At 41.6% G+C, this 20,666-nt stretch overlaps 1 protein-coding gene across 4 annotated transcripts in view; it reads left to right on the forward strand.

Annotated features, from left to right (window-relative positions):
• Nucleotides 1-184: 184 nt before the first annotated feature.
• LOC107382559 (dnaJ homolog subfamily C member 13) overlaps nt 185-20,666 on the forward strand; it is a 37,613-nt gene continuing 17,131 nt past the window's right edge. For all 4 annotated transcript variants that reach the window (XM_015954738.3, XM_070553350.1, XM_070553351.1 and 1 more), the window contains exons 1-16: nt 185-322; nt 3,746-3,826; nt 10,031-10,106; nt 11,843-11,992; nt 12,302-12,343; nt 12,656-12,856; nt 12,934-13,140; nt 13,707-13,802; nt 13,924-14,015; nt 14,202-14,368; nt 18,474-18,553; nt 18,647-18,816; nt 19,418-19,517; nt 19,592-19,699; nt 19,811-19,966; nt 20,457-20,513. In XM_015954738.3, the coding sequence (XP_015810224.3) occupies nt 3,759-3,826; nt 10,031-10,106; nt 11,843-11,992; nt 12,302-12,343; nt 12,656-12,856; nt 12,934-13,140; nt 13,707-13,802; nt 13,924-14,015; nt 14,202-14,368; nt 18,474-18,553; nt 18,647-18,816; nt 19,418-19,517; nt 19,592-19,699; nt 19,811-19,966; nt 20,457-20,513 (1,770 nt within the window). In that variant the 5' untranslated portion in view covers nt 185-322; nt 3,746-3,758. The remainder of the gene's footprint in view (nt 323-3,745; nt 3,827-10,030; nt 10,107-11,842; nt 11,993-12,301; nt 12,344-12,655; nt 12,857-12,933; nt 13,141-13,706; nt 13,803-13,923; nt 14,016-14,201; nt 14,369-18,473; nt 18,554-18,646; nt 18,817-19,417; nt 19,518-19,591; nt 19,700-19,810; nt 19,967-20,456; nt 20,514-20,666) is intronic.

The following is a 20,666-nucleotide window of genomic DNA, read 5'->3' on the forward strand; positions in this document are numbered from 1 at the left end:
AATCCCCAACATTACGACTGAGCTGTTCTTGGATCAGATTTGACAGTAACCGCCCATTCAAACACAGGAAGTAACAAAACGAATACTGATCTCGGGTCAGCTCTCAGGGTAATCCCACCTCCATACAAACCAATCAGCTGACAGCCGCATGACAGGCAGGCCTTGCGGTTGCTCAGTTGAGCGCTTTTGGTATCGGGAATATGGCAGCGTCCTGAGTCCCGTAGAGGGGGGGAGACGGAGGAACCGAAGCGCTGGCCGAGCCTAGAGCACGGTGGGGGGGCTGAGGGTCGACCAGGATTACCACCCATTAGCGATTTCACAGGTAAATAGCACGTGCCACTTTTTGTCTTCTTCGTGTTTGCTTGATTGAACTCTTATGCTAATACCTAATTGATGTGCTAGTTAGCCGCTAATTTGTGGCTAACCCAGTATTGGCCTGCCACAGCCTCTTAAAATAGCATTTAGCAAACAAACGCTGATAACAAAGGCGTTTGGAGTGTCACTGTAGTTGTAGTGAGGTCGCGCTTAAGTGTCGACATCACAAGAGAGCGCTTGTGTTGGTTTTTAGCTAGCCTGTTCACCGTTAAGGCCTGCTGCAATGAAACAGAATTGGGCTAGCCTCCTGTTTGCCAGGTAACGTTCATGCTGGATTTACTTGACAGCGCGCGTCCACACATGGGTTACGTTTTTATTCTCACCACGATTTGAATTTGTAGCTTGTTGTGTGAACTGCTTGTTGTCGGCTGTAGTGTTCACGAAATCTAGACTGATGAAAGTAGGGTTCCTGTGTGGGTGAATGGTTGCTGCATGTAATCGACAATGAGTAAAATAACTTAGTGGCTGCTTTTCCACATATAGGAATTAATGTTATGTTTTGTCATTTTAATTTTGTACGATTCCGGCAGCTTTAATTCACTCCCACAGGTGCTTGTTTTGTGTGTTTGTTGTACCTTTACACCAGCCCAGGTATCATGAGTGTAAATGTGTTCACTGGACATATAAATACATTTTAGGGCCTTATACTGATGCAAAAGCACATGATAGTCTGATCCTTGCCCCCACACTAAAGCTGAAGGAGTTTCCAGTTATCTTTAATTGTTTTTTAACAATGTTTAGATGCTTTCTCATTAGTTTACATTTGTATGATTATACAATTTTAGTAACTAGTCTGGGATTCTAATCACATTTATCCACATTTAATACTTTAAAATGTTCTCTCTTCTGTAGCATGGTTTGTCAATTTTTTATGATTTTGCAAGAATACTTTGAATTCAGGGGGAAATATATAGAAAGGGTAGTCACGTGGTAATCCTGGTATCTAACTTGGATTTTTTTTTCAAAGTCATCAAGGCTATTTGGTTGCAGTAATAACACTTTTTCAGCTGTTGCTTCAAAAGCATTGAGTCACAGTCCCTACCTTACTGAATTGCATTGCATGTTGTTGTTGAAAGCTTTATTTTTAATAAAGACTCCCTTTTTTTTAAACATTTTAAAACATGTATAATTTTTAAAGGCTCTGTTGCAAATGTGTTTTTTTAAGTACCCAATACACCTTGGTATGTTTAAAAAGGTGAGTAAAAGACGATTGTCATGCTGCAATTTATTGCTTCGTTTGCACACTGGTATGGAGAGGAAGGAAAACCGCTGTTGGATTTTTCCAGGATCCTGGCTCTAAATGCTGACACACAGGTTCCCCATGTCACTATGCAGCTGCCAGCAAAATACTAGATGTCAAATAGAAGTGACAGTTATTTCCCACCATTCCTTCAATTTAAGCGTATTACATTAAAGAAATGGTTCAGAATGTTTATACTGGGTTTCTGTTCAAAGGTTATGAATAAGTAATGTTACATCTTGTCAACAGCTCTTTGAAGAGCCTCAGTTTGGAGGAACAAAGAGTAAAGAGCAGTCACTTTGGACCTGGAAATTAATTAAAATATATTGTGTATTAAAACATTTTAACCTCAGTGCTATATTGCTGTCTTTTTTTCTACAATCATTCCAGCATAAAAATTATTTTCTAACCAGAATTGAAAATGATAACTAGCTTGATACTGTATAAATAAGAAAGTAGAGTAAAGTTTTATAAACTAGTACAAATCGTGCAAGATCAAACAGGACTTCACAGTAAACAAACATGGCAGAGAAGGAGCGTGCTGCATGCTTCCGTCACCTTGCTTTCTGATTGGCTACACGTCACATTCAACAGGCAGCACGTTTGATTGTCCCCCGTAGGGCTGGATAATATAGAAAAATAGTATATCGACAAATTTATTTGAAATTTTGATCAATTTCGACAATTATTAAAAAATATTGTAAAAATTATATAAAATATATTTTACGTGCAGCCCTTGCCATTTTTTATTTTTGGTATTTTCATTTTTTTCTCCACCTCTTCTCGCTGCAACATCTTGCTGCCTCATGCTCTGTTTTGGTTTGAGAGGGGAGGGCCTGGTGACATAGCGTGCCCAAGTCTGTGGTTTTGATTGGCTAGGAGTGAGTCTAGTATGCTGCTACCTGATAGGTTATTTTGAAAAAAGGAAACTTTTTTTATTGAAGCTTTATCTACCCTTTTTTTTCTATCGCACCACATGTCTATCGATAAATATATTGAACTATTGAATTATCGTCCTGAGCTAGTCCCCCAAAATCTGACCAAGACAATCCAACACTTTTGATAGCCCGAATCATCTTTAGTCATTATGGCAGTTGTAGGGATGTCCCGTTTCGATATCGATATTGGAAGTAATTTGATATTGGCCCAAAAACACTGCATTGGATTATATTGGACTGCATCAAAAATCTCCGATACAAGCATTTTTTTAAGGTTCACAATTTTGCAACCAAAGATTTTTTTTTCATGCTTACTGTTGCTGGCACTTGTTCTCCTATTGAGTAATATCACTTGATGAAGCCTTTCATAAATTCCACACTACGAAATTTGTGCTGATACTGTATCGGATTGATATTGGGATCGGTCAGTACTGAAGGCAGCAATATCGGTATCATATCAGAAGTGGATATAATTGTATCGGGAGTCGGGACATCCCTGTAGGCACTTGTGTGCATCCTTAAGGATTGGGGCAAAAATCAGCATAATTTACATGCAGTGTGAACCGGGCCTACGGCACCACCAATCCACTTTAGAGCTGGTCCCATTTTAGCTAGCCTTCAAACAGTTTTTCCATCAGAAACCTGTTTCAGATTACCTGAATTATCCCTTTAGAGGCCTAGTTTGTTTGTTTGCCGGATCGATTTGTCCCAAGCTGCATTGCCGCTGGACTGTGGCATGTTGTTGTTTATTTTTAAACTAAAATTAGAAACCCAAACAAACAACCAAGACATTGTCAAACATATTATCTAGAGCTGATACTTAACCAGTGTCTTGATTGACACACGCTCATCAGGTTGACTGTTGTACTGTTTTATTTTTGATTGTTTCTATTTCGACAGGTCGTGCCAATTTTTCGTCCTAAAAGTAGAAAATGTCTTTGACTATAATTGTGTACAGAGTTTTGTGGCTTAGTATTTGGATGGGAAACTCTCCCTCAGAGCAGAAAAATGTAGAATGACCATGTGAAGTGTGTGCCACCATGCGTTAGAATGTATACGATAAAAAAATCATCTAGTAATGACTTGAAAAAATCTGGTTGCATGCTTCTTGTGGTAACTAATGATATAGTACTCTCCTTTAACAAAGGTGTTACCGATAATCCCTATTTAAAAATCTGATTCTGTGCTTTAGGTCCAGGGAGAAGATGAATGTCGTCAAAGACAACAGAGACCTGGCCTGCTTCTACACCACCAAACACTCCTGGAGGGGAAAGTAAGAGCCCAACTTCATTATTTTTAAATAGGGTTATTATTTTTTGCACATTTGGTAATAATTTACATGGTAAAATTAACCACAATTCTTATATCAGGTTGGAAAATTCCTGAAACCCTGACTCAGTGCTTCCATTGTGATGCCTTCCTTATCTTAGCTGAGGATAAGAGCTTCTCAGACTGCTGTCTGCAGCTACGGGATCAATGTGTTTTGCTGCACTTTTTGGTGAAATGTAACTCAAAGAAACCGATATGGTGGATAAAAGCAAACCTTTTGTAAGACATAATCTGTTTTACCCAAAAATTAAATTGCAAGCATCTGTTTTAACTAGTGTTGGATATTTTCTCATCATAAAATAATGGCAAGGCTGATGTATGTTGAGTATAAATATGCAGTGTGTTGTATGATTTCTCTGCAGATACTTGGAGGCACTGGGTGCTTTTAGAATGAACAATATTCAGTTTGAGCATTGAGTCAGTCGGATCAGATTACCAATACCTGCTTTCTAAATGTCTTTGACCCATTAAGGGCTCACATTGACTTCAGTTACTGAAGCGGGGCTGCCGAGCATTAGCGATCATCACTGGTTCACCGTGCTAATGCGTCCTGATGCATGTGGCAGGAGCGAGCGTTGATACATGACGTGTGTCTGAGCTGCTCAGGGATGCTGTTTCAGACCCTCTTGGTGGGTTATCTGAGTTGTTGTGATCATTTACCTGCTAGTAGTAGGTAATGTAGCTCTGGTGAACTGCTGGTTTGAAGAAGAATTCATTAAATTCAGTCATAAAGTTGAATCTTATTACAAAGCTGTTGGAGAGGACAAGAGTTTATGGCCATAAAGAGAGTTCTACTGGATAAACCACCCACATCATGGAAGCCAAAATCTCATGGCAGAATAAAGTAAAGTATATGCCACAAATGTCCAGAGACAAACAAGGTATTGTCTTTATTTTTATTTTTAAATAATTATGCGTGGCTGTGGGGCACGAGTAGCCAGGGGAGAAGCACTGAATGAGCGGAGGCAGCAGTGAGGAGAACTGTGCCGCAGATCAGTTCTACTGAGAAATAAACACGTGTGAAACAGATAAAATTCCAGTGTAGTGTGTGGTTCTGTGTGTGACCCTTGTTAACTGTCTTGTTACAATAATTATACAGAATGCATTGTATAATTGGAATGGGCAGCCTTTGTCGTTCGTTTGTGTTTCGGGTTAGCGTGCTCGTCGGAAGAAACCGAATCTGTTCATCTCCAAAGACGAACTGTCATGGCGATCCTTAAACATTAACCCACACAACACAGAAGACATACTGTTACTTCTTCGTTGCGTCAGCTGTGTGAAGTCCAGGCAACCATTTCTGAGGACTGTCATCCTCCACAGCTCATTAGCTATTTCAAACAGATCTGGTAACTTTGCGCTAAACCCCGTTAACTTTGAGATGTTATTTGTTTTAATCATCTGCACATAGATGTGTTAGATGATCTAAAGTAATAATATCTAAATTGCTAGGTTTTATTTTGTTAACTTAAACCATGGAGATGCAGATCCAGATAATGGCTGAAGATGAAGTTTTTGCCGTCCAGCGTTGCATGGATATGCGCCGTTACCCAGATGTAAACAGGTGACCCTTAGCACCTACGTCACCAAATCACATGGGTCTACTATGAAGAACGGCAAAAGCATAGTAAACGGTGAACAAAATGATTATTGATCAAAGCAAAAAGTAGCACCTGAGAGATAGTATATATACACACAAAAAAAAAAAAAAAAAAAAAAAATATATATATATATATATATATATACTATTTTTATTTATTTTTTTGTCATCGCTTTTTTGCTATGTTAAGCATGGCTTAATATTAAAAATAATAATAATAATACATCGAACTTATATAGCACGTTTTAGGACACTCAAAGATGCTTTCATACACTCACATTCACACACTGCTAGTGATGGTAAGCTACTTGAAGCCACAGCCGCCCTGGGGCGGTCTGACAGAGGCGAGGCTACCATTTGACGCCGTCGACCCCTCTGACCACCACAAACACAGGGAAGTTGGGTGAAGTGTCTTGCCCAAAGACACAACAGCAGAATACACCTGGCGAGAGCGTTAATTGAGCCCATGACTTCGATCATGAGGCAACCCGCTCTACCACCTGAGCTACTGCTGCCCCCAACTAGTTCAAGCCCAGTTCAGTTATTGGAAGAAGTTGCAAACCTAGGTGGGGCAACAGTGAAGAAAAGTGGCAACTGAGTTTATTTTTTTGCCAGTTTAGCCTGGTCTCTATTAGTTTAGTAGTAGTAGTTCACAGGTTTTAAGTCCTACCCCATTATTGGCCCTAATGACCAAATTCTTGCTGTGCAAAGTTTGGTCTAGGAACGCTCCATTGGAGCCTCTGCAGCCCCAGCAGTGTTCTGGCTGGCCAATCACAGCTCTTTAGAGGGGTTTCAAACACAGAGAGCTGTGATTGGTCCATAATGGTGGGCCAATCATAGCGCTCAATCTGCTTTGCGAACTGATCACAGTGCTTTATCTGCTTTGTGGGCCAATCAGGGCCCTCTATTCGTTTGGTGGGTGGGATGATGCAACATAGTGGAACAAGATGGCAACAGCTCGTTTGAAATTACTTTTATATCAATTTTGGACTATTTGGACTTGGGCTTTATAAGAATCAGGAGCAGAAAGATGTATTTCAGTTTTTTTTTTTAGAAAAAAGGATGTATTTTTGCCTTCTTCAACAGCTGACCGCCTCAATTACCGACAGCCGTTGTGGAGAGTATGTCACTTTGTTCATTGTCCAGTAGCATGCAGAGATCATCTGAAAGACAACGTTAGAACCCGCCCCACAACCGAGAGCCATCAATGGAGCGTTGCTAGGCTACAGTTTTTCCTGTCAGCATGCGAAACAATCTACGTGACTCAGACTTCAGCCTCTGATTGGAGCATTGACAGAAAATCTCATGTGTTTTATAAACAGTACTGTGAAGCAGAAGTAATAGCATTTTCAATTTATTTTTGTCATTGTAATTTCCTATAGGCTTGAACTAAGTGTTGTTTAGAGTCGTTTTGGTGACTTGAACAAAGTTGTGAACACAGCTGGATGTCTGAAAGACCTAATTACATCCTCTTAGTGCTGTTTGAGTGTTGTTTATGGGTTCTGTCCTAATGGCGTGTTTACATTCATTTCTGCAAAAAGACATGTTGACATTTTGCTTGCATCAAGTCTTTTCTCCATTCTTATTCTGGTAAAGTGATATATTTAACTCTCATCTTCTCTGTTTGTGTTGTGTTGGATTATGTTGATTTTCCAACATAATCTTGTGTTGCGGTCATGCACTCCAAATAAAAAAGAAGCTTGGGGTATTGGTGAGGAATAAGGAGTCATTTTCTGAAAAAGGAGAGGTGGTTTTGAGGAGTTCCGTCCAGGAAGTTACCCAATCTGATATGTTATGACACCACGGAAGGAAAGAAGAGCTCTAAAGATGTGGCGTGCTATATGACCAAGTCGAGAATAAAGTGCTCCTTATCAGCAGCACTTTTAGTCTGTAAAGCTTCTTAATTTAGATTTTGGTTTTTAGAGTTATTTTATTTTTTATAACGATATCCCTCAAACAGTCCCCTTTAAGTCAGGATGGATGTGCCTTATTTTATGTTTGGTGTGCACGTTGTAGAAGGTGATTTTCTGCTCATAAATGTTTCCACTGGGCTCAGATGGACAGTAAACCAGAAGCATGCATCCTCGGTACTCTACATTAGTTGTTTTGTGATGTCTGATTCTACGTCTAAAACAACAGCAGTACCCATGTTTATCTCTGTTATGCAGATCTAGCAGCGTCTGATGAAGCTATCACGGGTTTCTGCGGGCTGATTTACATTTCTTGGCGAAAATGCAAATCTGAATCACTGCAGTGTGGTTTGTGAAATATTCACTACTGTGACTTGAACAAGTTTGCTTGTAACTCAGTGAGTTATTAGCACATTCTCAAACCAAACAGATGTTTCTAAAGAGGATTTTGAGGATTTATTCACATCCTGGTTAAGTTTGAATGACAAACTCTGCATCCAGTAAGTGCATGAGACGAAAGCACGGTTCGAGAACAGCCTTGCAAACTCACCAGTTATGGACATTAAGATTGTGTGTGTGCACTAAAATAGATTGAAACAAAGTCAGCCCAGAGTGAATGAATAATTAACTAGCTTGGTGCTGACAGTCGATTTCAATCAGCCTTTTGGAACCAAGGTCAAGACACGAAGAGGGCTCAGGGTCCCTGGCCCAACATATCTGTTTGGTAGAGAAGCAGAACTGATGCTGAGAGGAGTTGATCTTAAAGAATGGGATGTATTAAAGGGATACTATGCACCTTTGTCATATTTTTAAATCATTTTCTTGAGCCAGTATGTGCTAAAATGACCCTTTTCGGGGTTGATGAAATGTCACTCAGAGCCCTGCTGCCCTCTGTGGCCAGAATACTGCACTTGCAACTTCAGACTGGCGGACCACCACCTGTGGACTTACCTGGCTTGGCAATCTGCTTCCATCATGTTTCCTGCATGTTTTCTATTACTTTTGTGATGAGTCACTCTTCTAGACACGAATGAAGGCTGGGAAGACATTTCAGAAGTTAGAGTAAGATGTTAAAAAAAACAAACGCACAGCTAGGAGATAAGTTTCACTTTTGCTTTGACCATAGATTATTAATAATGGACATTAGGGGGTGCTAAAAGCAATCAAAACTGCTTAATGTACTTTTAAACAGCCTTGTGCTCTAGCTTTATTTGTATATTTAGCTGTGTGAGTCCCTGCTGCACTAAAGTGCTAGTTAAAGGCCTTGGATTTTTTTTAGGAAGGCATATCGACCACCTCTTTTACTGCCACAGTTTTGAACTAAGATTGTCTTATGTTGAGAAATCATGTAGTTGGAGTTTTTCCTTTCAGTCCATGAGTGCACCACGACCCATCAGCAATGAAAAACCCCAACAATCTCATACTGTAAACGACATGCTAATTAAGGCTAGCAATAACAGATTATCGATGTAATTTTCTTGTTATTCAGAAAATTTAAAAATTAAATTCTGAATATTTGCCTGAGAATGACCCCTTATTTCTACTGGATTCAAAGGCATCACGTAACATCTGCAAAGTGTAAAAGCAACCAGTAGCCACCGTTCGAGTCAATGGGTGTGTTTCCAAGATGGGGGAGCAGTCATGAATCCTACTTATTCTAATTGCTTACAAAACATCCTGTAAGTGCCATTAAATAGACCAAACTGATGCATCAGCCAATGTGTCATTTCTGCCGTCAGTTCATTAGTGATGGTTCCTAAAAAGGAAATGGCATTTGGTGTAATTGTAGAGAACAGAAGAGCTTGAACTTCACGCTTCATCTGCGAACGCTGCTTGTCCTGTCTATGCTTCACTCAACTGCAAATGTGCATTATGTGTGAAAATGGTTCAATTATATATTCTTACACTTTGCATCTCAATAGTGTTACGAGTTCGAGCGCGTTGTTACCCGAGCTTATTGAGGATGTGCTACAAGGAAAGCAGTAAAGTCGGTGTGTTTTATGTGCAGCACTGATTTATAGAATTAGAACGTTACAATAAAATAAGCCTGGATAAATCTAGCTTGTTTTGTCCTTTTTTCTGCTTTACCAAAACCCTCAAATGACTATTTTTTTTTAGAAACTGCAGATTGTTAGAAACTGGGATAAAATGCCAGCTGGAACTGCTGCCAAACCACAACCTGCCTGTTAGCTCACAAGCAAACGTACACATCTTTCACGCTTCCTTCCTACATCGCGTGAAGCCCCACTTTCACAAGTTTTTCATTTAATTAGCGGCTGTTGTATTTAAGTGATTCTGCTCATGCAGCCTATCAAACTGCTTTTGTTTACCAAATCTCCATTAAGCATAAAGAAGACAGTAACAGATATATATTTTTTAGAATGAACGATGAAAGTAAGAGTCAGGTTTGTGAGATTTGACTATTATCTTGTGCCTCATCTCATTTGTTGGCTTAAAAATCCAGAGCTATGTGTGTTTATATAACCCAAAGGAGGTTTGAAGTTCGTGATGTTGCAATGATGAAAGGACCCTGCTTTCCATATTCACGGCTAATATTGTGTGAGTGGCTGTTCTGCTGTAGGTGTTGCTTCTGTACAGCTGGTGGGCTGTGTTTCTGACTCATCCCGTCTTTGTGTTGCAGATACAAGCGAGTCTTCTCAGTGGGGACACATGGCATTACCACTTACAACCCTACCACACTAGAAGTAACAAATCAGGTCAGTTTGTACAAAACATTCCCCACAAGAAGCTCTGATACACCTCCTTAGCCTTAGTGCCTCATGTAGGGTTGGGCATCGTTTGATTTTGAACGATTCCGATTCCAATTCCTCATTTCGATTCCGGTTCCTATCGATTTCTGATTCTTTCGAGACATTCCATGTTTTAAATGAGCCAGCTAACCACAGGTCCTACTTGATGAAATAATCTTAACTTCAACATGAATTTTAATTTTATGAACAACAGCATCACCTTCATTTAGACAAAAACACGTTTTGGAGAAAAACAGAAAAAGACTTGCAGCACCACCAAGTGTGTTTGTTTCTGACCACAACCAAAGTCTGGAAGAAGCCTCTGGGATGAGAGGCTAAATGTCTCCAACATGTCCAGAAACGTCCAGCTGTTTTCTTACCTGCAGCAGCATTCAGTCAGAACAGAAAGTGAAACTTAAACGTAGCTGCTGTCAGTAACAATCTAACAGATTTTAAACATTAAAACTCAACAGAAATGGTTCAAAAGGAAATAAAAAATGTTATTTATTATAATTATTATTATTTATTGTGGCAGAAGTTGCTGTGGTCCACCACAGAGAAGCTTCTCGAGCATGATGACTAACTATTCTACAGGTTCAGCCTTCTGACACTCACGCGCGCGCACACAAACACACACGAGTGTTGGTGAGTGGCTGCGTCTGACTGCTGACGCTCCGTGTGTGTTTTTATTTCTGCAGTGAGGCAAACTCACCTCACACCGTCTAGAGTTTGTTCTTTAAAGCTTCTATGAAATCCACCGTGTTGACGTATATTAACAAGTTTCCTCTACAGCGCATTTTTCGCTGCAGAAGTTAAAAGTTTACATTACGGAGTAAAAGTCTGGCAGACGCGTTTGTTTATATTTGGCCGCTGCGCACCGGATGGAGAGGGAGCGGGGACTCTGTGCTGCACACAGACAGCTGGTGTGATCAGCTCTGAAAAGTGTTGATCACAATTTGCAGATCTTGTTTATTTTTCACGGAGATCGGCCGCGGATTCCTTTTCCGTCGGCATTCTAGGAATCTAAACTAGGAATCGAAGAAAAAAAAACCTTTGAACGATTCCGGGAAAAACTAACAGTTGGAACCGGTTCCAGTCGCTGCTCGATGCCCAAGCCTACTCCTTAGCCTTAAAAAGTGTTAATTGGCCTTAAAAAAGTGTTTATTTCTAAAAATCATAATTTTTTATGTTGTAAAATAGCTCCAGTCTCCTAGATTTTACAGCACTTCCTTCTAACACCATTTCAGAAGTCCCCACACAGCTGTTAGTTTCATTTTAGACTTTTATTTTGGCTGAAATACTTGCTGGACTTGATTTTTGGAATTTGCTGGTGACGTTTGCACTAGTAAATAACACATAGATCCATGTAAAGAACCTTCTGGAGTGGGGGCACACTTATGTCTTCACTGCTTCTTCATCAGCCTTTAGTTCATCTGTCTCGTTTCTCTGAACGGAAACTGTTCAGGGAACCGTTTACTGTAGACAATGGTGATTATTTATAACTAACACACAAACACACTTCTGAATAACTGAAATATCACCTTAAGGGGTTTAGAACGTTACTCAGTGCATGCTAAAAATTAGCTTTAAGCTATTAGAACATAACAACAAATACAAAGAATTATAACAGTTATTGGTTTGTAGATATGGACGACCTTAACTTCTAAAACCTTTTACTCACGTGTGATTGTTTCTGTTTCCAGTGGCCTTATGGAGACATCTGTGGTATCGGCCCCGTAGGAAGAGGTCAGGGGACAGAATTCAGCCTCACATTCCGCAAAGGCAGCGGCAAGAAGTCCGAAACACTGAAGTTCTCTACAGAGCACCGGACAGAGCTGCTCACAGAAGCACTGGTCAGGAATAAAACTCCCCGTAGCTGCACCTCTGGCAGCAACATTCACCTTAAGTGCACGATTTTAAATGATTTCAGATGTTTATTTTTACACTATTTTATGGTCCCATGTCTGTGGTGTTTGCTGTGGTCACTTATTATTCAAATCTGTTTCATTTATTTAGATAATTTGTTGTTCTGAGAAAATTAGGTCAGTTTATTTGTTTATAGATCTAGATGTAGCTCTGAAATCCGTTCTGATGATTGCATAGAAATGATGAACGAGCCGACCGATCTTTCATGGTTTTATGTTTTTGTGATTTATTTACAGAGATTCAGAACAGAGTTTTCAGAGGGAAAGATAACTGGTAGGGTAAGTACTGACGTCATAAAATTGAAGAAAATTGCTTTAATGTTGTATATCGGTGTAATGTATGCAGTCAAAAATCATCTTTTTAGGACTTAAACTGGTCTGGTCTTTTCAAGGGCTTCAAATTAAATAATTGAAATTAAATAAATTAAGTTTCTTATAAATTCATTTTTTTTTAAATACTTGCCAACGTTTTGTTAATTTATAGACCAACTGAAGACCAGATTGTTTCCTTAATTAGATAAATAAAATCTTTTCTATGCTCAAGTGTTCTAATGTGTGTATCGTGTGTATCGTGTGTATCGTGTGTCACAGCGTTACAACTGCTACAAGCATCACTGGAGTGACACACGGAAGCCCGTGAGCTTAGAGGTAACGCCTGGTGGCATTGACCAAATTGACCCCCACACCAACAGAGTGGTGTGTTCCTATGACTACCGGAATATCGAGGGCTTTGTGGAGGTCTCTGATTACCAGGGAGGATTTAGCATCCTCTACGGTGGCTTCAGCAGGCTGGTACGTTTGCATGGATTCTGCATTTATTCACCCGTACGTTACAAAATGAAAACATTTTCTTCATTTTTACTTTAAAGCACCTGTTTGCCTCTGAGAATCGAGATGACATCATCCGCAGCGCTATAGAGCACGCTGGAAACTTCATCGGCATCACGCTACGTTTGAGGAAGGAGGCGCTGTCATTTGAGGGTTTTGTAACGGATCGCCTGGGGAAGTACAGCTCCGACGATAGCATCACTTCTCTGGCTGAGTTCGTGGTGCAGAAGATCACGACTCGACACCCGGTCAGAACCCGCTCCGCTTCGTTCTTCTTCCATCCAGTTATTTTTTATATTTGGTGCAACAATTTAATTCAATTCATGTTTGGATTTTTTCCAGTTTTAGACATGAAGTTCAGTTAGATGTTCCAAACACATTTTGATAACTACGTTGTGTACCCTTGATAGGTCAGTGTTTAGGAATTAAAAGCTCAACTCAAATAAGTTTCCAGCTTCTCCCTCCTACTGGTTGAAAGCAGAATTACAACAGTCATAAACAGCCCTGCCACAGCCGGCTGTAGCTAGGGCTAACAATAAGCTAATGCTAACACAATCCAATGTGCTGTGCAACATTGTTTTTGTAATGTTTCAGTTTTTTTTTACTTATTAGTTAAATATTCAGGATACTCAACAACATTTGATGCCTAAGAAGGTACTTTTGTGCTTTGAAAGGTTTAGATGTGACCTAATTGTGTGTTTGCCGTTTCAGCACAAGCACACATCTTTGGAATCGGCCGTTTTACCTTTAGTAGTTGTGTGTTCTGTGTTTTTAATCATGATTAACATCTTGGTCCTGGTGTGTTCTTTTCCAGGAGCCAGTAAAACGAATTTTTGCCTTAACAGAAACATGTCTGGTGGAGAGAGATCCAGCTTCGTACAACATCGTCACAATCAAACCCTTCGGAGAGGTGAGTTGGAGTTCTAATATAAAGTCACAGTGGTGTCAGACACTCTACTCTGGTTGTGTTTGAATGAACAGATCCAATCTGTGCTTTAGTTGTTGTTTACCTTCATCTCATCTGCTTTCAGGTGTTTGCTCTCATCTGTGATGTAGACAACCCTCAGGTGTTTACAGTGGAATTCATCCGAGGTCAGATCAGGAAGTACTCATCTACTGAAAGGTACACAAGCATTCATCTTTCTTTCTTTGCACTAGCTCTGTCATTTACAATGTATACCAGATAGGTTTACTTGTGTAAAAAATTAGCTTTGTATTTTTAATTCTGTTAGTTACACATCGTCCTCTTCCTTTAACGCAAGTCATCCGTGATGGGTTTGGCTGAATTTATTTATCTGCATGTCTGCAGGGACTCTCTGTTGGCCAGTCTGCTCGATGGAGTCCGAGCTTCAGGTAACAGGGATGTGTGCGTAAAGATGGCCTCCACGCAGAGAGGGCAGCGGTGGGGTTTACTGAGCATGCCCGTTGATGAGGAGGTGGAGAGTTTGCATCTCAGATTCCTGGCAGCACCTCCCAGTGAGTTGCAGCCTTTCATCTGATCAAATTCTACTCATGTGCATCACTAAGCAAAGGTCACTTTTTATTTTGTTGAATGAATAGAAAGTAATGCAGCCTGTAAGGCAAAAAGTGAGTCTGAACTGCTGTACTGGACTTAAACCAACACTTAATAAGTTTCCCGCTTCTCCTTCCTGCTGGTTGAAAGTGGAACTACAAATGTAAACAACCCTTCTGCAACAATGCCATCTGATACTAAACAAGCCACAAGGGCTACAGAGCCGAGTCCCATGTGAAGCTACTCAAGCTTCTGTCTCAAGAACCTCGGAAACCAGTTGGAAAGCAATAGTATAAAGTGTTAACGACTCTTTAGTGTTACTTTAAAGTCAGTATCTGGTCTGACCACCTTGATATTTTTGATCAGAGCTTGAACCATCTAAAGCGGGGGAGTTTCCAAAATGGCATAATCCATTTTTAGAGGTTCTTGAGTTTCCTAATGAGGGTCCCAGAGGTTACGAGAGGTTCTGACTAGATATAATCGGACTCACCTCGACGCATGGCTCTGGTTCCGTAAGCAGTTTCCTTGAGAGGGGTTGGACTTTCTACCACTCTGGAGTTGCTCCCACTGAGAGGTGCCGAGCAGGAGTGGGCATACTGGTTGCCCTCCATCTCAAACGAGAGGGTAGCCTCCCTCTGTCTATGTGTGGGGGGAAAGGTCCTGATGCTTGTCTGTGCTTATGCACCAAACTACAGTGCAGACTACCCACGCTTTTAGGAGTCCTTGGAGGAGGTGCTGGAGAGCGCTCTTTCCGGTGACTCCTTCGTTCTGCTGGGGGACTGTAACGCTCACCTGGGAAAAGACAGTGAGGCCTGGAGTGGTGTGGTGGGGAGGAACAGCCCCGCTGAAATCAAGCTGTGTTTTGTTATTGGACTTGTGTGTTCGTCATGGATTGTCCATAATGAACACCATGTTCAGACATAAGTGTCCATATGTGCTCTTGACACCAGGATACCTTAGGCCAGAGTTTTCCAACCCTGATCCTCAGGGCACACTGACTTGAATGTTTTCCTTGCCTCTGCTTCATCACACCTGATTTACATTGTCTCTTCAGGAGGATCTCAAGTGCTGCAGATACCTGTTAATCATCCATTCATTTAAGTCAGGTGTGTGGCAGCAGGAAAACACTGGTGTTTAAAAGGCCAACATGGAAAACATGCAGGACAGTGCACCTTTAGGACCAGGGTTGAGAAACGCTGCCTTAGGCCGCAGCTCGATGATAAACTTTGCAGTTGTTTCATCTGATCTGTGACCGCATGTCTTGGACACTCGGGCGAAGAGAGGGGCAGAGCTGTCAACTGACCACTGGTGAGTTGGCTTCGATGTAGGGGGAGGATGCCGGTCAGACCTGGCCTGCCCAAACATATTGTGAGGGTCTGCTGGGAACATTTGGCAGAGTCTCCTGTGACATAATCTACATGTTTTTTGTAGATTTTGAGAAGGCGTTCGACCGCTTCCCTCAGGAGGCCTTTTGGGGGGTACTCAGGAGTGTGGGGTACCAGGCCCTCTGATACGGGCTGTTGGGTCCCTCTGTGACCGGTGTCAGAGCTTGGTCCGCATTTCTGGCAGTAAGACAAGCTCGTTTCCGGTGAGAGTTGGACTCCACCAAGGCTGCCCTTTATCACTGATTCTGTTCATAACTTTTATGGACTGGATTTGTTGGCACAGCCGAGGTTGAGGGGATCCGTTTTGGTGGCTTAAGGATTGAGACTCTGCTTTTTACAGATGATGTGATTCTGTTGACATCATCAGACCGTGATCTCCGGCTCTCACTGGAGAGCTTCACAGCTGAGTGTGAAGCAGCTGGAATGAGTATCAGCTCCTCTAAAGTCGAGACCATGTTCTTGAGTTGGAAAAGGGTAGGTCAAAGGTAGGGATGGGTACCTTTGACATTTGAATCAATCCGGTACTAATTCCCGGTACCTACGAATCGATACCGGTACTTAACGGTACCAATTTTCGATACTTTTGAGTGTTTATTATTTTAATTCTCTTTAATAATTAAATATATTTTTTTCTCAATATATAACCATATTTGATATATATCACGATAAATAACATACAACTGTTTGTATTTTAACATCGTCCTTGTAGTTTTATAAGCTGATAATTAAACTGAAGCAAACATCTTTACTGTGAACTAAATTTACTGTGTATCTTCGTCTTTTTTCATTTGATTTTTCCTACTGGGAAGTTAGAATTTCCGAGGAGAAAGCGAACGCACCATTAGCTGATAACAATGGTAGCAATGGAAGCTAACATATCAAGCTAACGTTATCTTAAACAGTTTATTTAGCTGCTGGAGCAGATTAAAACGATGATGCCTCACACTTAGATCGTTGTCACTGGTTTCGTCTTCACCCAATCACCTGTCACATTTAGTAAAGTGAAGCCAAACTTTAGAGCGTGTTCATGTTCTTCTAGTCGGGAATTCGGAGTTCCGAGGAGAAAGCGAACGCACCATTAGCGAAACGGAAGCTAACATATCAAGCTAATTATAATTACCTACCGGAGCAGATTAAGATGAGGATGTCTCACTTAGATCGTTGTCGCTGGTTTCATCATCACCCAGTTGCCCATCACATTTAGTGAAGTGGACCCAAGCTTTAGCCTGCATTCTTTCTACCATGCTACTCTGTTTACAACTGGTTCGCAGCGAGCGATGACATAACGCTCTTGCGCATGCGCAGCTGTCTTGGCAAGTTCTTGTTATGATGGACGGGTACCGAAACAAGGCACCGTTTGAAATGACGTGAATCGGTGCTCAGTCGGTACTATGGAATTCGGTCGGTACCTTAAAAAGTACCGAATTCGGTACCCATCCCTAGTCAAAGGTGAGGTCTTGCCTCAAGTGGAGGAGTTTAAGTATCCCGGGGTCTTGTTCACGAGTGACGAAAAGATGGAACGTGAGATCGACAGGCGGATTGGTGCTGCGTCTGCAGTGATTCAGGTGCTGTACCGATCTGTTGTGGTGAAGAGAGAGCTGAGCCGGAAGAAACGGCTCTCAATTTACCGGTTGATCTACGCTCCTGCCCTCACCTATGGTCACAAGCTTTGGGTAGTGACCAGAAGAATGAGATTGCGATTACAAGCGGCCAAAATGAGTTTTCTCCACAGGGTGGCTAGGCTCTCCCTTAGAGATGGGGTGAGAAGCTCGGTCATCCTGGAGGGGCTTGGAGTAGACCCGCTGCTCCTCCACATCGAGTGAAGCCAGTTGAGGTGGCTCGGGCATCTAGTTAGGTTGCCTCCTGGATGCCTCCCTGGTGAGGTTTTCTGGGCACGTCCAACTGGGAGACCTAAAGGAAGACCCAGGACATGCTGGAGGGACTATATCTCACAGCTGGCTAGGGAATACTTTAGGATTCCTCTGGAGGAGCTGGCCCAGGCGGCTGGGGAGAGGTCTGGGTCTGCATGTTTAGGCTGCTTCCCCCGCGATCAGACTCCGGATAAGCAGCCAAAAATGGGTGGATAGGTCTCAGAGCTTTTGAAAACAGCCAAAGAATCTTTGCAGGTGTCAGGAGTTTGTTGGTAATGAATAGCCAGGAAAACTAGGATTAGTTGCAATTAAATGGACACATAATTGGAACACTTTGTGACTCTCCAGTTTGCATGCAGCTGTGTCATACTCCCGGCGTGACCTGGTCATGTATAAACATACTTACTGATTCGATATCATTCCAAGTGAACCATTGCATGTTTTGTTGCATTTTTGTCTCCAGCTGATTACAACTTGGTGAGAAACCAGCTTTCATAGTCCTGTCTTTCCTGAAGCACAATCTAGAGCCCATGTTTGGATGTTGGCCCTTTTTTGTTTTCTTCTGTCAGAAATAATTCCCCACTTCCTCAGTGATGTTGAAGTTTGGCCTCTGTAGAGGTTAATCTATGACTCGCAGCGTTGCATTGTGTGACTTCCCCGTTGAGTATGCTGGTACTGTATTAGAATCATGAATGAATAGAAATCCACTTGGTTTCTGTGTGGAGAGATGAGCAGAAATGAAGCAGATGATTCATAAAGATTCCTACAGTCCAGGTGCTAATCTCTTGGGTTGTGTTTTCTGCTTCATGCAGGTGGAAACTTTGCTGACGCGGTGTTCCGATTCAACGCCAACATATCCTACAGCGGAGTGTTACACGCTGTAACCCAAGATGTGAGTGTGTTTGGCGTCTTTAGAAAAATCCATCTGACCAGTTTGAGCACGAGTAAATTCTCATGTCTTCTTATTTAATTTGTTAAAATGTAGGGCCTTTTCTCAGAAAACAAAGAGAAGCTCATCAACAACGCCATCCTGTCTCTGTTATCACAAGAAGGCGAGCTGCCATCTTCAAACTCTGAGCTGGAAAGCCATTTTCAGGCCATTCGGCGCTTGGTGGCCTCCAAGGCTGGCTTCCAGGCCTTCACCCAGCTGCCTAAGTACATAAAACATGTCATAACACTTTTATTTCTCTTAATAAGGTGTAGTTTACCCGAGCTGCTGGTAACAGGCATGCTCTGTCATTCCAAGGTCTGGTCATGGGTCTGGACTCATAGATGCAACGTAAATATTAATCCATACATCTCAGTCTGCCCTCTGTCCGTCTGCTTTTCATCTTCACCTCTTTCATCTTTGTGCTGTTTCATCTCTGAGCCGAGGTTACGTCGCTTCACTTTAACTGTCTGCCTCAGTTTAGGCTCGACTCTAAACGTTTTATCTTTTCATTTCGTCTTCAGGCCTTCGGGGTCACTGAGATGTATGAGAGGATCTGTTATTTACTCTTTACTCCTTGTAGTTTGTGAAGTTAAAGAGTCAAAATTGTTTGTTCCCGAAGGATTCATTGCACGTGCAGCTTGCTGTTTCTCTTACAGAATCAACTTAAACGCTTTTGAAATAAAAGAAACATCAAGTTACTTTTGAAGCAGTGAATAATTTGTGTTTCCAACCCCAGACCTCCTTTTTACGTTAGTCTTTTGTTGTCTTTGTTGATGCTAGAGCAAGGTTTTCTTCATGTTTAATTAGTATTCATTTGTGTTTTAGGTTTAGGGAAAAATTGGGAGTAAAAACGGTCAAAGCTTTAAAAAGGAACAACAACGGTGTGACTCACGCTGCTATAGACACACTGTGTGCCCTTATGTGTGTAAGTATCACCTAAGTCATCTCCTACTGGTATCTGTTCTTGGACTGAGATGATTCCCTCTTCTTCACCTCCAGCCGATGCACGATGATTATGACCTCCGACAGGAGCAACTGAACAAAGCCTCTCTTCTGTCTTCCAAGAAGTTTCTGGAAAACCTTCTTGAAAAATTCATCACCAATGTGGTAAATCTCACTTTTTGTTTCTGTTGGAAAGTAAAACAAGCTCAACTTTGTTTTGAAGAAGTAGTTTTAACATTTTTCTGACGGTTTTTATTTAATCTGATTGCTTCCCAGGATCATGGAACGGGAGCTTTGGTCATCAGCTCCTTGTTGGACTTCTTAACGTTTGCTCTCTGCGCGCCCTACAGCGAGACCACTGATGGGCAGCAGTTTGACATGCTGCTGGAGATGGTCGCCGCCAATGGGCGGACATTATTTAAACTGTTCCAGGTAAGAAGGTTAGGAGTAGGGGTGTAACGGTACGCTAAACTCGTATTCAGTTCGGTTCAGTGTTTTGAAGGGCTCTGTTTGATTAATTTCCTGTCAATTATGATAATATGTTTATTTATTTAATATCTGACGCATCTTCTATAGTGAGCAGAACCGGGTGTCATCACAGGCTGCTAATATAAATGGTGTCTTTAATTATTTCACAAAGTATTTGCGCCACAGACATATCTACGTAGATGCCCGTGGACTGGCGCTGTCTATTGGAGATGCCGTGCAGAAACTCGCCAATGGTCTTTTATCTGCTGCACTTAAATCACGCAAGTGTGTGAAAAATTCATTATTTAATGAAACAAATAAACCGAAATGGTATGCAAGTGGGCCGAACCGAACAACCCCCGTGAACCGTTACACCCCTGGTTAGGAGTAAAGAGATGGACAGTCACGATTACAAACCACAGATTACTATCGATTTGATTCTTCCTTCCTTTAGCATCCCTCTATGGCAATAGTGAAGGGAGCAGGTCTGGTGATGAAAGCCATCATTGAGGTTAGTGTCTGACTGGGATCTCATTTCTTAACCTTCCCACTGTCGTTATGGGTGACCCTGCGAGGAAAGTTGGCCATTGAGCAGGATTGATGGTTTATCCTTAAAGGTCCACATGGCAGGGGTGAGTTGGTGCTCACTCCTCACCCCTGCCAC

The sequence above is a fragment of the Nothobranchius furzeri genome, chromosome 7, assembly GCF_043380555.1.
Source record: "Nothobranchius furzeri strain GRZ-AD chromosome 7, NfurGRZ-RIMD1, whole genome shotgun sequence".
In the NCBI taxonomy this organism is placed as follows: Eukaryota; Metazoa; Chordata; class Actinopteri; order Cyprinodontiformes; family Nothobranchiidae; genus Nothobranchius; species Nothobranchius furzeri.